At 46.4% G+C, this 14321-nt stretch overlaps 1 protein-coding gene across 3 annotated transcripts in view; it reads right to left on the minus strand.

The window, feature by feature from the left end:
* Positions 1 to 7338: 7338 nt before the first annotated feature.
* The window catches only part of SLC25A13 (solute carrier family 25 member 13), a 102014-nt gene continuing 95031 nt past the window's right edge, over positions 7339 to 14321 (minus strand). For all 3 annotated transcript variants that reach the window (XM_080384598.1, XM_080384599.1, XM_080384597.1), the window contains 4 exons: positions 13520 to 13658; positions 9624 to 9782; positions 9453 to 9543; positions 7339 to 8555 (listed from right to left, as the gene is read on the minus strand). In XM_080384598.1, the coding sequence (XP_080240724.1) occupies positions 8366 to 8555; positions 9453 to 9543; positions 9624 to 9782; positions 13520 to 13658 (579 nt within the window). In that variant the 3' untranslated portion in view covers positions 7339 to 8365. The remainder of the gene's footprint in view (positions 8556 to 9452; positions 9544 to 9623; positions 9783 to 13519; positions 13659 to 14321) is intronic.

Genomic DNA, 14321 nt, shown 5'->3' on the forward strand with positions numbered 1-14321 from the left:
TTCTGTCGCCGTGTGGTTAATCTTTCCTTGCCAGCAGTGCTCAGCATGTTCATTACCGGTCACTGGCGAGGCACTGGGAAAATGTGACTGCCCTGACTCGCAGAATGCTCATGCAGCTGCTATGTAAATAGATACCTTCAGCTATGGGGACTGGCCAGTAATGGACTTGCATACATCAGATCCTGCTACAAATTTTACATGAGCAGACACTAATCCATGTCAGCTTCTAGGTTTGATTTATTTATTTTCCCTCCGTCCCTAGCTGTGCATCCTTACTTGCACACATGTGCAGAGCGGCACCATGCTGCCATATGCACTAGAAGAAAAGGAATAGGAACGACAAGGCCTTCTCAAACTGTCTTGAGACACAGGTTGGGAATAGGGGACAAGGGAATGGAATATTCTCCTTTACACCAAACTCCTGTGGCTTGAGCAAAGAAATAGGGTGCAGACTGATCTCATTGAGTGCTGTGGCCCCGGGGGACATTGGTGCATGCTGACCTTGGTGGTGAGGCTGCTAGTTATGTTGGCATCACAGCATTATGTTGAGCCAGAGCATGGCTCTGACACTGGGGTTTAACGGTGGTTCACGCTTGAGCAGGCAGGTGAACTATTACAGCAAGAAACACTGAAGGTCAGACAGTAACAAAGATATTGTGTGCAAGTTTGCGGGGAATGTCTCTGGGCAGTCACATTAAGGCATGTATCACCTAATGCTCTTCAGAGCTATGGTCAAACCCAGAATGACTGGGAAGTCTCTGCACTGCTGAACGCCAGAGCAGGCTAGGAAAAGCAGCTGGATTTCCCTTACCTGTAGAGGAATGAAGGCAGCGGGTTGATTAACATTGATATTATGTGGCCCTGCTTCAAAGGCAGGGGGTTGATTGACATGGGCGATGTGCAGCTGTAGCTCATCCACATGAAGTGGTTAAATAGCCCTGAGGAGTGTGGGACATGGGATGGAGGAGGGGCCTGGAGACAAGGAACAGGGTGGTCTGGCCTCTGGAGGATGGAGAAACAGCACAGACAGTAGAATCTGACCTTTACCGCAACCAGTAAAGCCTTGTTGCAGCCTGCTAGGTTGTTTGTGCTGTGACAACTGGTGCCCCGTGTGAGGATTGAACTGATTTGGACCCAAATTGCAACACTTACTGTCTTGGTGGTTAGAAGTAACTCTTGGTGAGAGTGCACAGGCTAGTTCCTTCTTCCTGCTGGAACCTGAAGGTATGTCCCAGTGCCTGTTGACACGTGACCTGAAGCTATTCCCAGTGCCTGCGGAAGCATCTTGCCCACTGGGCTGTGGTAAGTGGGGTAGTCCCCCAGATGAACTGGTTCACACAGCACAAATATGGCTGTTGTTGGTCTGGTGGCTCCCTGGGACTGGAGCCATGTGGGGGGGAGCCTTGTGTTCCTGCTGCTTCCCCAGTACTTTGGGATCTGTCCTGAAGGACCAGTGTAGCACGCTGTATTGGGTCTGGCTGAGCCCCACAGCAGCCCTCATAGTGGCGTGCTTGTATTGGTAGCTAGGAAGGTGTCGACAACACGCCAGTGGTTTGGCTACTGCTGAGCAGCGCTGGCGCAGCATCAGGGCTGTCCCCCCAACCTCCGCCCCCACCTCCCACCAGCAGGCTGGGGTGGGCAAGATCTTGGGAGGGGACACAGCCAGGACAGCCGACCCAAACTGACCGAAGGGATATTCCATGCCATATGACATCTGTTCAGATACAAAAGCTAAGAGAAAGGAGGAGGAAGGGGGGCATTCGTTATTTATGTTTGTCTTCCAGAGCAACCGCTATGTGTACTGGAATGGCCGAACATCACCTGCTGATGGGAAGTAGAGAATAACATCTTTTGTTTTCCTTTGCTTCCACAGCTTTTGCTATTGCTTCATTAAACTGCCTTCATCTTGACCCGTGAGTTTTTTCCTTTCCATCTTCTTTTCTCCCCTCCCTGTTCTGCCGAGGAGGGGAGTGACAGAGCAGCTTGGTGGGCACCTGGTGTCCAGCCAGGGTCAAACCACCATGTACTCCCAGCACTTGTGTAGCTTCAAGGTGACTGCTCACAAACAGCCAGGCAAGGCACCTGTAAAGCAGTGGTTTAGACATCACTTCTGGGTGGTGGTTTTTTTGTTGTGTTTTTTTGTTTGTTTGTTTGTTATTTCCCTCCAGTTTCTCCGTGTTTTCCTTTCAAAAAGCTTATGTAAGTGTTGTCTATGCACATGGGCAAAGCAACTGTGTGTGCAGTGGCATGGGGCACGCTTTGGCCATCAGCAGGACACAAGATTAGGGGCACATGCACATGCAGATACACAGCAGATTAGTGTTGTCACTGGGGAGAAGAGATGGGTGTGTCACTGCCCGTCAGCCCCCTACAGTAAACGCACATCTGAAAGCATGGGGACACCATGTGAGAGAGTACACTGGGGCGTAAAGGGAAAGGTGTCTCCTGTTCATCGTAACCAGTGCAGTGGAAATGGTTGGCAAATTCATGTCCACTTTTTCCGTATTACCATTCAGTTTTTGGAACCTAGGGAGAGCTTGGAAGGTGGATGTGCAGCTCCCCTCTTACTTTATGGCATTAATAGCTTGTAAAATGGTTTTAAGAGCAGCCTCAGAAGACCTTCAGCATCTGCTGCTGTGTGCAAACGAATATGACCAAAGTCCCTCCTTTTTTTTTTTTTTATTTTTCTCTCCTCCTTTGTTTGAGTGGGGCTCAGCAGCACGCAAAGGGAACAAGGAAAAGATCTGGATTTCCACAGAAGCGACCAGGTTTGCTCATAGAGAGCAACAACATGCAAGGCATTACATGCACCTGAAACAGACAGACGAGCACCCAACAAGACCAAGAGGCATTTACTCCTCCTCTGCTGGTTGTGACAGCCACATGGTGGAGTTTGACAGCCCTCGTTGCTGCCCTTCCTGTAATCTCCCAACAGTTTCTGTCTGATTTTCCTGCTGCTAAAAAAACGGCCCTACCATAATGGCTTTCCAAAAGAGCTCATACAACGAGATGTTCTTCGGAACCTACCTGGTAGGGAAATAAATACAATATTACGCTTTATTTTCAGGAAAGAGAAAGCATTTTCTCCAGGTTTTTTTGCCTGCAAACATCCAAAGAGAAGGAAGAACACGAGAGCGCGCCCCATGCTCTAGTGCTGTCGGGACACTGCCGTGCCTGCTGTGGGCATGCGATGAGTTAGAAAACAGCCCGGCTCTGCCCTGGGGCCATTGCAGTGAGCCTTCTGTGAAGGACAAAAACTGTGTGCTCGGACTGCACCGGCTTCATAACCAGGGTAAGAAAGAGCAAACCCAACCAGGGACAAACCGGGCAAGTGGCACGTGAAGATGAGCCATGTGGGCTAAGAAGGGAAAGGCTGAACTGGGTTTAGGATGGATGAGAGGACTGCGAGGTGGATGTGGAGAGACAACTGTCCCCTGCTTGATGAGGGGAAGACCAGAGCTTTCCTCTATTTCAGCCAAGGATCAAAGCCACACAAACACAAGTGAGAGGCGGAGGAATGGCATGGCCAGGGACTTGGGATTTGTTCTGAAAGAAGCTGTGAAAGGACATGAGCACACATGGCAGGTGGCACTGGGGGTGGGAGCAGAAGGCATCAGCTGAAAGGGGAAACTTCATGACATGCACCCTGTTCAGGAGACCCCATGGTCCACGGTAACAAGACGACGATGGCCAGGGCACACTGAAGGAGCATGCGCACAGCACTGGCCAGCCTGGCACCTGGCCAGGACACAAATACCAAGCGTGGGGCTGGAACGCCAGGCCTGTCATGTAAACAACAGCACTCGGACCAAGTGGATGTTTGAAAGGTGGCAATGAAAAGATCTACCTCCTGAGTCTGAAAGCACCACAGCCATCACCATGGCAAGGCCATCAAAGCATGTGCTTGCTGCCCACCATTTGGCTCAGCAGAGTTGCCTCTAGCTTGTTACTTCAAAGAGAAAAGGCATGTGAGACAAGCGGTGCTGGCCCAGAAGGATTCAGGAGCTGCAACGTGTCCCACATGGTACTCAGCAAGCGCTCCATGGTGAATCTTCCAAGATGAAAGGTAGTTCCCTCTGGGTCTCAAAACCAATGCCCCAAGCATTTGCTGCTTCTGAAAACACAGGAACCCCTTACCACATCCTGGAACATCACGAGTGCTTACTGCAAATGACAGCCTGCATCTCTAATGCTACGGAAAGAACTGGGAATAAGTTCTTTCATGCAAGACACACAGGAAAAACTCTCAAAAGAGTTTTGGCAACTTTAGATACAAAGCAAACACAGCAGAAGACTGGAAACCCTCACAGAGCCAGACAGCACCCCACCTAGAGCGGGATGGTCCCCACTGACCAGTGCCAGACAAAGGAGATTCTGCTATCACCAGGGAAGCATCAGTCCTAAGGAAGGACTCGGCACCTGATGGTGCTTCAGGAGTAGCAGCCTGTCCTCAGGAAGCCTACAGGACTGGCTCTCCTTCAAAGCCATAAGCAGCAGCACCATCGTGCCCCGTGTGCACCGCCTGCACAGCCCGGGGTGTGAGTGGGCACGCAGGGAGGCCAGGCAGCCCTTCGCAGTGGAACCTGAGCTGGAATGAATCTTGCAAGCAGTGGTGCTGCTTCCTGGCACAATAAGGAATAGTGCGAGGAGCTGTTATAAAGATGAATACGCTTCTCAAAACGCCATCTCTGTCTGAAGGGCAAGACACCTCGATGACATCCTCACATTCAGCATGGGGAGAGGCTGCCCGTGCTCACAGCCTGACCTCTCCACTGCCCACCGTGCAGACAGCAGAACCACCCTACAGCACATGGCGCTACAGAAACCCCTTCATCCCAGGGTGCTTCTGTGTTGCTGTCTGAAGCTCTTTGGAGGCACTCAAAATACAAATGTCTTGAGAATTCTACATTCTCAACCATTACGTAACTTACAGATGATCACAGTCTCTGGAAATTGTCTTCTAGCTTCTGTAAAAATGGCACATACTTCAACTGCAAACAGTCTGAATTTCACAGTGGTGTTTAAACAGCAGGGCTGGAGGATTCCTGCTCACCCCTCTGCCATGTGTGCGCTGGAGACCCGAGGAGCTCAGCAGTAAGCAGCGTGACATTCACGCACATCACGGAGTGTGTGGCAGGGACATTCCTGAGCAGGCTGTCCTCTCCTAAGGAAGATGCAGAGCAGTTTGTTGGGTTTTGTATTTTTAGCAGGTTTAGAAAAACCTGCCCGAGTTATTTTTGAAGCCTGTGGTATGTTTGCTCACAAAAGCATCCTGCAAACCGTTAACGTAAGTAATCTTAAACCCAACCCATTCCCTGGGGACCAGGCAAAAAAGCATCCCTCAGTTTCTGCTGGGCCGAGAGACACAAACACATGGTAAGTCCTCCAGAGACCCCCACTCTACTCTCACGCCAACAGGTAACGTCACCAGTACTTGATCGTTTCTTCTTTCTGGAGATGCTGTGACAGCAGGACTGCAGGAGGCAGGCGAGGTTACATTTTATTCCGTTCCTCCCATACTTTACACAACTAACCCAGAAACCCAAAAAGGACAAACATCTAAACATTGTCCTCAGGACTTTTGTTTGTTTGTTTGTAAGGCAATCTGACAACTTCTTGGTCTGTGAGTTTTTTCAGAGCAGGAATGCGTCCTTTTGTGTCTGGAGGAAGCTGGCTGTGGGCACAGCTCTTCCCCAAGAATGTCCAGGCAGAGCTGTAGCGTGCTTTGAAATGTTCTGAACCGGGCTGTGCGTTAATGAAGCACTCACTGGCTCCACTCTTCTGCCCCTGCCCTGAAAAGGGCAGAAGGACAGAACCCCCCAGAAGACAAGTTAATGGGGAAGGGAAGGGCCTCCATGGGTGGTGGTGGGGGGTGTCAGTCCAGCCTTGCTCATCTCTGCCACTGAGAAGATGAAGGCTCTGGCCTTACGAGATGGACTTGCCAGAGGAGAGCTATGCCTGAGCTTTGTCCCTTGGCTGGCAGCTTTGTCCCTTCATCCCTGGAATAAAGGGTAAGTCATAAATATGCTGCTGCCGGGCCTGGGAGACGGCATCAGCAGGCAGGGGAATCGGTCCGAGTTATGATTTGCTTTGTAAAACAGAAGCAACAGTCTTTATCGCATCAGCCAAGAAGTTGTGCAAGTCTTAAAATAACTCTGCTTTAATTCCTCTTCCGTTCCTGGCTGTGCTGTGCCTCGGCGTTGGGCAGCAGAGGGACGTGCTCCGGCCGGGGCAGCCTGGCTGTCCCTCTCCGGCCGCTGGCTGAACCCACGCGTGTGGCCAGGCGCTTCCTCTCCCGGCCCGGGGGAAGGTGCAGCTCCTTGCTCCTACGTCTCCCCTGTGCTGCTGACTTCCCACAGAAACCCTTGACAAGGTATGTCAGGCAACAGTGAGGGATGAGATGTAAAACCAGCCCATAAATAGTCTAAAATCTCAAGTGTCAAGCACAGGCAGCTCCCAGTGAGAAAGTTTAACTTTTATGACAAGCCTTAACCAAAAATCCTGATGGTTAATTTTGGAGTAATACAAGGGGCAGCTATTCTTCCCCACTTCTAAAACGAAAGAGCTGTCATTTGGGGAGACCTGGATCCACAGGGGTGAGAGGTAGCAGCCGGCAGCTGTCAGAGCCTCCCACAGAGTCACCGCACACTGGTTTAGCCTGACTCCAAGATGCAGCTGCAGGTAGGTGTCATCTTCTCGCCTCGCTTTCACATGCATGAGTACTGCAGATGCTACTCCTGCCATGACTCCATTTTACCGGTAACTTCAAAAGGCAAATTAGTCCAAGAGAATAATTTTCATGATGATCCGAACACAAACACAATAATAGAATGATTAGCATTTCGGTATTTCCACAACTTACAGTGCCACAGTGTGACACTGTGTACCTAACTTGTGCTTCTGCAAAGATACTGGGTCTATGCATTCCCTCAGTTTACAGTCACCGCTGAAGGCACCCATCCCACCCACCCACCCCCAAGCAGACAATGCTTCCTGGTCTTAAGATGCATCACAGAAGACACCCAACAGTACCTTCAGCTGACTAGGTAGTCAGACTCTTCAAAACCCATTAACCTCCCCCACAAAGTAGAGGTCAAAATATCAAAGCTTACGTCAATCCTGTTTTTACCTGAGGAAAAATGTCTTTTTTCAGTAACATTTACACCAACAGATGTCTTTTCTACACAGGGGTATTCAGGTAATTTGTTCTTAAGCTGCAGGTGTTTTTATAGCCTACACATCAAAGTATTAACTTTATCTTAAACTAAGTTTATAACTGGAGTTGAACAGGACATTTGATGTACTATGCTGTTTCTGTAACAGAATACCATGTGTGCATCTGTTTGAAACATTTATTTCTATCTTCATAAATACATAATCTTCTAAACACTGTGCAAGGCACCAAAAAATTAAGTAAAATCTTTTCTTTTAGAGTATTTTAATCTCTTTTGACTCAATGAAGTAAATAAGAATCTGAAACCACCTATTTGCCAATTACAAGCCAGCAGTTAAGGCAGGTACCATTGATACAGTGCATGAATTTTCTATTGCAGATATTTAAACAAGCAGCGTTTTACTATAGAGTGCATATACAAACTGAATTCCAAACACCAGCAACCCAAGATAGGCACCTAGTTATGAAACTTCCTCGTATGTGTAGTAGAATGCCAAAAGTTCTGCCATAAAGTGCAAAGACCATGGACAATAACACTTTCTTCTGAGCATTTTGATACCAGTAACATAATACAATGGCTAAACATTTATAAATGTGGTTTCCATTACAAAAACATGTTCCACATAAAAGCTTCATAATACAATCCAGAAACAGAACTTGTGCGTGTACATATTTAAAAAGTTGAAGCTGTACTGGCATACATAGGTACCGGGTATGTATTTGCTGACCTCTACAGATACACACTAAGTTCATAACCAATTTACACGTACAGTCAAGATAATTCCACTTTGAGCACCGTGACATCCACTGAGTTCTTCCATTTGAATGACGATGTGTAGCATCCGCCCTGCTCATCTGCAACTGAGCATTGCCTGTAAAATGATCTGGTTCGCAGCTCTCACCCAGCCCTCCCCAATAAACGGAACCTAAAATTAGTGTCTTCCCAACACAAGCACATGTCAGATGTGGACAAATACATTCATGGTCCCAAACTTAAAACAACTGGTAAGAATTTCACAGTGATCTGGTTAAGGAAGCACAAAGACAAATGATTACATTTAAGATGAAAACTGCCCTAAAACTCAAATGAAGCTAAACTGTTACATGATGAGAAGCTAAAGGAACAAAGTATTAACCAATTAGAAAAGTGGCTCTGTCCCAACTAATAACAAAAAGCCTACAGCAATAAACTTAGGGTCCTACTGCTGCAGCAGCCTTTGAGGTAGGTGGCGATGGCTTAAATCGAGGTAGGTAAAGTCCAAACTTGTTTTCGATCCCTGCAAAAGTGGCAACTGCCAGTTTGTAACCACCAACATGGTCAGGGTTAGGAGCAGGGAGCGTGATCCTAGATTTAGGAACTGGCTCTGATCCAGCTGGTTTTCTGCAAAATAATCAAAATGAGAAATTAATTTCCACAGAGTAAAAGTAGTGTTCACAAAAATCTCCTCCATAAAGTAATGTGAAGGAGACATCTGAGCGTATCTCTCAGTAACTAACTAAATTAAATGCTACAATGTAATGAGAAATGCCCTGTTTTAAAACCTTCCAGAACAGTTAGGAGCCTCCGTGTTGATTCAACTATGGCCAAATCCAAATAAGATTTGTAATGCGTTAATCTAAACTGCATTGTGGGGGAGGAGGGGTTCGTAAGTCTCTGCTACAGTGCACGACCACTCCAGGAGCCTAGCAAAGTCTAAGTAATTTTTGTGATGGCTTTCGAACTACTGTCCCCAAAGATTCATGAACAGTCTGCACCTGCTCCTGGGATCACATTCAACAGCAATATACACATCCATCTGTATCATCAGCAAAGGCAGGAGGCAGAGCTGAAGCTCCAACAAATAGGTTTTGGACTTGGTGACACACCTATAGACTGTTTTGGATGTCAAACGTCCTGCCTAATCAGGCACTCAGATCCTCTACCAAACTAATGAGGACTAATGCAGAGCATATTCTAACCTGGCAGGCATGACATTTCCTCTGCAGTTACATCCCCAGCCAATTATTTAGCCTCTCACCGTCTCTGTTGACACTAACACAGGTCCCCAGCTTGAAACTGTGATACAAAATGCGGTAATGTCTTGCTGTGAAACAGGTACTGGAATATCATCCTAACTTCCACCAGTGTAGCGTGGCATAAATAAAATTTACAAAGCCTTTGCAACGTGTCCTCTGTAATAGCGAGACCCTGACTCTGACATGTCAAGGAGCACCAAGAGCCACACAGAACCAAGTGCAGCTTCAAGGTCCCAAGCAGGTTCAACGAGAACATACTTACACTCCCCCAAAGTCCACGTAAAACCATCTCTGCAGTAGCTCGTAAGTCACCAGAGTAACGCCAAACTGAGGAGAAGATCGAAACACACGAGCTTGAAAGAAAAGAAAAGAGTTCCTAAGTGACAAAAACCACAATTAGAAATAGCTTACTAATCCAAGCTCTTTTACACACCTCCTGCTCCTTTCCACAGAGCTTTTGGACCTTCCTCTCGAAGGATCTTCGCAAAGCAGTCTACAACACCGCTGTAGGTGGTCTGTCCCGCCCGGGCTGCCACCTGTAGCCTTGTTTTGATTACATCTGCAGGGGTCACCAGAGAGGCTGCAGGCATACCTACACAACACAAAAATCATCAGGTGGGTACCACTGCCTTGCCACATATGCTACACACCTCATTTACCCAGGGATAGCTGTGCTTTGTGTCCTCACATCAGGAGAATCCAACAACATCTCATTTAAGCAGAAGCTGCAAAGGAAAACAAGCCACAAGAGGCAGCCGCTGTGGATGTGGCTTCACCCGGAGAGAGCTTCTCCTAGAGGAACAACCGTATCACGTGCTTCCTGCCGAGCTGGGAGGCATGGGCTGGATTTTTCAGCACTAACCAGAAACTTGCATAGTTAATAAAGCAGAAAGTTTTTGGAGGTGAGGTCGATCTTTCCCTTTCCTTTTCATGCCTCTCTGTGGTTCCTGGCATTCTGGTTGCACACTGTGCTAGAATAGCCTGTACACATGCACACACACACCCCCACCCTGCAGTAATGTCACCGAGAACTAGATAATGCTGTGCATGCTCAGCAAGGCATGAGAGCTAAGGTTCAGAAAAAAGGGTCATTCTTCTCATTAGGGATGGCAGACTGCTCAGCTGCAAAGCCACAGCTGACATCCTCAGCAGAACACTTGGAGAAAGATTTAAATTTACCCTGGCAGATAATCTTCTGAAAGCAAAAAAATCCAAATTACCAATGGGTGGTATTTCTAAAATCATTCCTATCCAAACTGGGGCTGCCCATGTTTAGAATTGGAAAAAAAAAAAAAAAAAAAAAAGCTGCCGCCCCCCCCCCCAAAAAAAAAAAAGCACTAAGACTGTACCCAGAAGACACTGTCTCTTACGGTTTTATTACTTTTCCATTCTGCATCTGTTCCAAACCAACTTGGTCAGACATAGATGCATAAATCTCCTTTGCTTTCTTTTTTTTAGGCTTCATAATTCTGTAACAACTTTTGTCCAAACCAGCGTGGTCTGGCTGCAAGCACCAGAGCACTCTTCCTGCAGACTGCTCTGAGAGATGTAAGTGTGTGCGTATCACCAAAATAAGAACCCCTCCGCCTCTCCCAGACCCCCCAAAATAACGCACACGCTGAACTTGCACAGTTGTCAGTCTGGCAGGCAAGTGCTAAAACCCAGCAAAGGTTTCTGAACTCCAGAAATGTTGAAATTCCTCTTTGCTTAGCCTTACCCACACCAGGATATTGGTTGAGTCTCCAATTTAAAGCCGTACTTTTGCCCTTCAGAAGCCAACCAGTGTTTTCAAGGAAAACCAAAGGACGTACTTAGAAACAGTTCTGCTTACTACACATTGACTTCCATCTCCTTATTACTGAGGATATTTTGCAGTTAAAGATGTTTTTAATCCTGCTTTTAGGAGCTATGTGTACAGGACAAAAGACTTTACAGACAAAAGTTTACAGGTCTCTGCTGTGAGGAACTTACAATCAAACTAAGACAAATGGCACAGCAGGAGCTTACAATAAAAAAAAGGAGGAGTGAGGGGAGGAGAAGGAAGTTCACGGAGGCAATAAGCAGATGGAGCAAATCAAGGAGAGATCCTGTAGCTGATATTAGGATTATCTCAGAAAACACCATGGCACAGCAGGTTGAGACATCTGGTGAACAGTGAAAACCAGAAGCAGATCAAGCTAGATAACATGCATGTTGCGTATGTCCCTAACAGCAATGAAAAGGAAGAAAACAGACCCAGCAAAAGCAACACCCGCTGGCAAAAGACGCAGGTGCATATCTGAGCACGGCCAGCGTGAATACGCCATTACCACAGGCTGTGGAAAGGCCGTGTTTCCCACGCCCAGACGGAGCTCATGCACACATCTGAAGTCTGACGACCAGGTGAGATTGCCGGCCAGAGCAGAGACATCAGCCCAGAGACCAAGCCAGCGTTTCAGAGATCGCGGGTTTCGTTTTGTCTTCCCCTTGACTTTCCTGTGGCAATACTGCGGACACGTACACCCTCACCACGCTTTACTTGTACCCAGTAAAACAAATTCCTTGGTTTTGTAAACAGTACGATGAGTGCTGTATCTTTAACAGTGTAATTTGCTCATGAGAGTTAACCTAGGATGGGATTCACAGGAAGCACTGGATAAAATTCACGTTATAGCTAGTTTGGTAAGCCATATCAGCAACAATAAAGACTGCTTCTGTGCCTGAACTTCAAAGGGATGGTTATCTCAGTCTGCAATCACCTGACAATAGCTAGAAAGAGAAAAATAGGAAAATCTAAGAAATTACTTGGCTTAAAAATGCCAGCTTATGTTTCAAGTCTGTAAATATGATCTAAAGTTCAAAAATTGTTTTGTTCCATTAAAATGGGTGAGAAATAAGCTGGCTGTAAGCTCCTGTTGGGGGGCTTGGGGGCTGGCTCTGGTTTGGGGTGGGGGAGGGGAGAAGACAAGGGGGTTTTAAGCACCAGTCATTTGAACACAGCTGGTTTTCCTGGTGCCAGGTCAATTCCTTTGGACTACGAGCTACTGAATACACAGCTATGTGCTTCAACAAGACAAACTAACTACTTCTTAAGGCCAGATACTGGCGATAAAAGGTCCCTGTTCCTCAAGAGACATAGCCCCATGTACAATCCTGATAAAGAACAGTTTCCCCAGGGAGAAGCAAGCTTAAAACCAAATGAGAAAACATAGCCAGACCACCTATCTGCAATGGATTCATGCCACTCCATCATTTTTCTCACCTAGCAGTTGCAGCAGCCTGTCAGGCCATGCTGGAGGAAGAACTTGGCTGCAGCTTGGTGAGACCAAGCAGACCTCGATGAACACGATGGAAATACCCCCTGATGTGAGCCCTCTGACTTGCTACACACTCCCCCAAAGGTCCTGTTGCACAAATTTTCAAGCCCATTTGTTTCCTAAGGGGAAAACCCTGGACACAGCAGGACTCTCAAGCTGCCCTCTCTAGGAAGCAGCTACTAAACGGTGCTCCCCTTTGCGAGTAGAAGCTGGGTGCCCTGCCAGGGACCAGCTACGCATAGACACAGAAGCAAGCTGAGGCTAAAAAGTGTGTCTCTGACTTTTCCCTTAGGCTTTGGTGCACTCCAGTTAAATCTGTGACAAGTTAAGCATGGTTTGGGTCTCCTATCTGCTCTGCAGAAGACTAAACTAAGAAAGTGCTCAAGATGACACTCAGCACCTCTGTCACATCTAGGTACACTAGGAATCGGCAACCTGTGGCACAGCAGAAATGTTTTCGAACTTTTCTGTTTTGTTTCATACTTTAAAAAAGCGGTAAGGGTAAAATCCTCATGAAACCAAGTAACTGCATAGGCTACCATGGCTAGCAAGTAATTGTTGTCGTTTTGTCACACTTTATGTCACCGTGTTTGGACAGCTATACTGCCAGCATGGCTTTTGGACTCTATATACCAAAATTCAAGAGTCTTCTGATCCTAAAGAAGTTCACGAATGACATGATTTTATTTATAAACCTCTTCAACAAAACTTTACCAGTCAGTCAGACACAAGCCAAAACCAGCACAGTAACTTCAATAGGAATGATGATACGTGTTAACAAAACATCAGCACTTAAATCTTTCCCGTTCTTTTGCCTCCTGAACATTATGGTTATACCAAGAACTTAACAGTGTCTTTATTTTTAACCCCAATTCACTCTACAGCATGGTAGATGTCTGTTATTTAGGCACAATATTGAAAAATACAGTATAATTGCATATAGTTCTTCAGAGCTTTTCTAAGTTCTCACTGCCATAACTATTGCACTGCAGATGCAATATAGTGCCATGCAACAAGAAATTTGGGCACTTACCAGCTATTGATCCAGCTAAGAGCAGGTTTCCAGGGCTAACCCTCCCATCTTCATTTGCAAATGAAGCTTTCAAATGAGCATAACAGGGGAAGTAAATAGCAGAGAAGGGGATGTCACGCAAAAAACATGCCTTAGCACCCTGTGTTGAAAAAGAGAACAAGTTTTGAGAATATGCAAATTTAACTATGGTTTACAAACAGCAGAGAGCAGAGCAACATTGTATTTTTTTTTGTTTTGTTTTGTTGCAAAGGGCTTACAGAAAAAGCAATTTCTTCTCTCAGAATTTTGAGATCCATGTTTTTCACCCTGCTGAGGAGACTCTGTGTGTTGTTTCTTGGTTCAGTAATTTCTGTCATTGTATTTATCTTGTCTACTTGTTCTCCCTCACTCCCTAGTACTGTAGTTATTTGCTGATAATAGAGAAAATGTCATGTGTTGGAGTAAACTCTGATAACACCTTTGCAGAATTTTAAATAGTTCACACTGTAGCTGTGCACATGTAGTGGGAGTTCAAGATGTGTCTGAAGTAGACTGAGCCACAGGACAGGTCTGTCACCTCTCATTCCCACTTACAGTAAGTACTTTAAGGAAGATAGTGCTTAGTCCATGCATCTATGCAGACGCTGCAGTTGCTAATGCAACACGTATCAAGGGAGAGAGGGAAAGAAAGAGCATAGGGACCTACCACAGAAAAGTGACAGGATTATTCACTTGTGATTTTTAAAGTACAAGCTATCTAGGGTACAGTTTGTTCCAAGTTTCAGTTCTTACTGTTGAATTTGCCCTGCTATCAAGTTGTGTA

Source organism: Falco punctatus, assembly GCF_963210335.1.
Source record: "Falco punctatus genome assembly, chromosome: 4".
NCBI classification, from domain to species: domain Eukaryota; kingdom Metazoa; phylum Chordata; class Aves; order Falconiformes; family Falconidae; genus Falco; species Falco punctatus.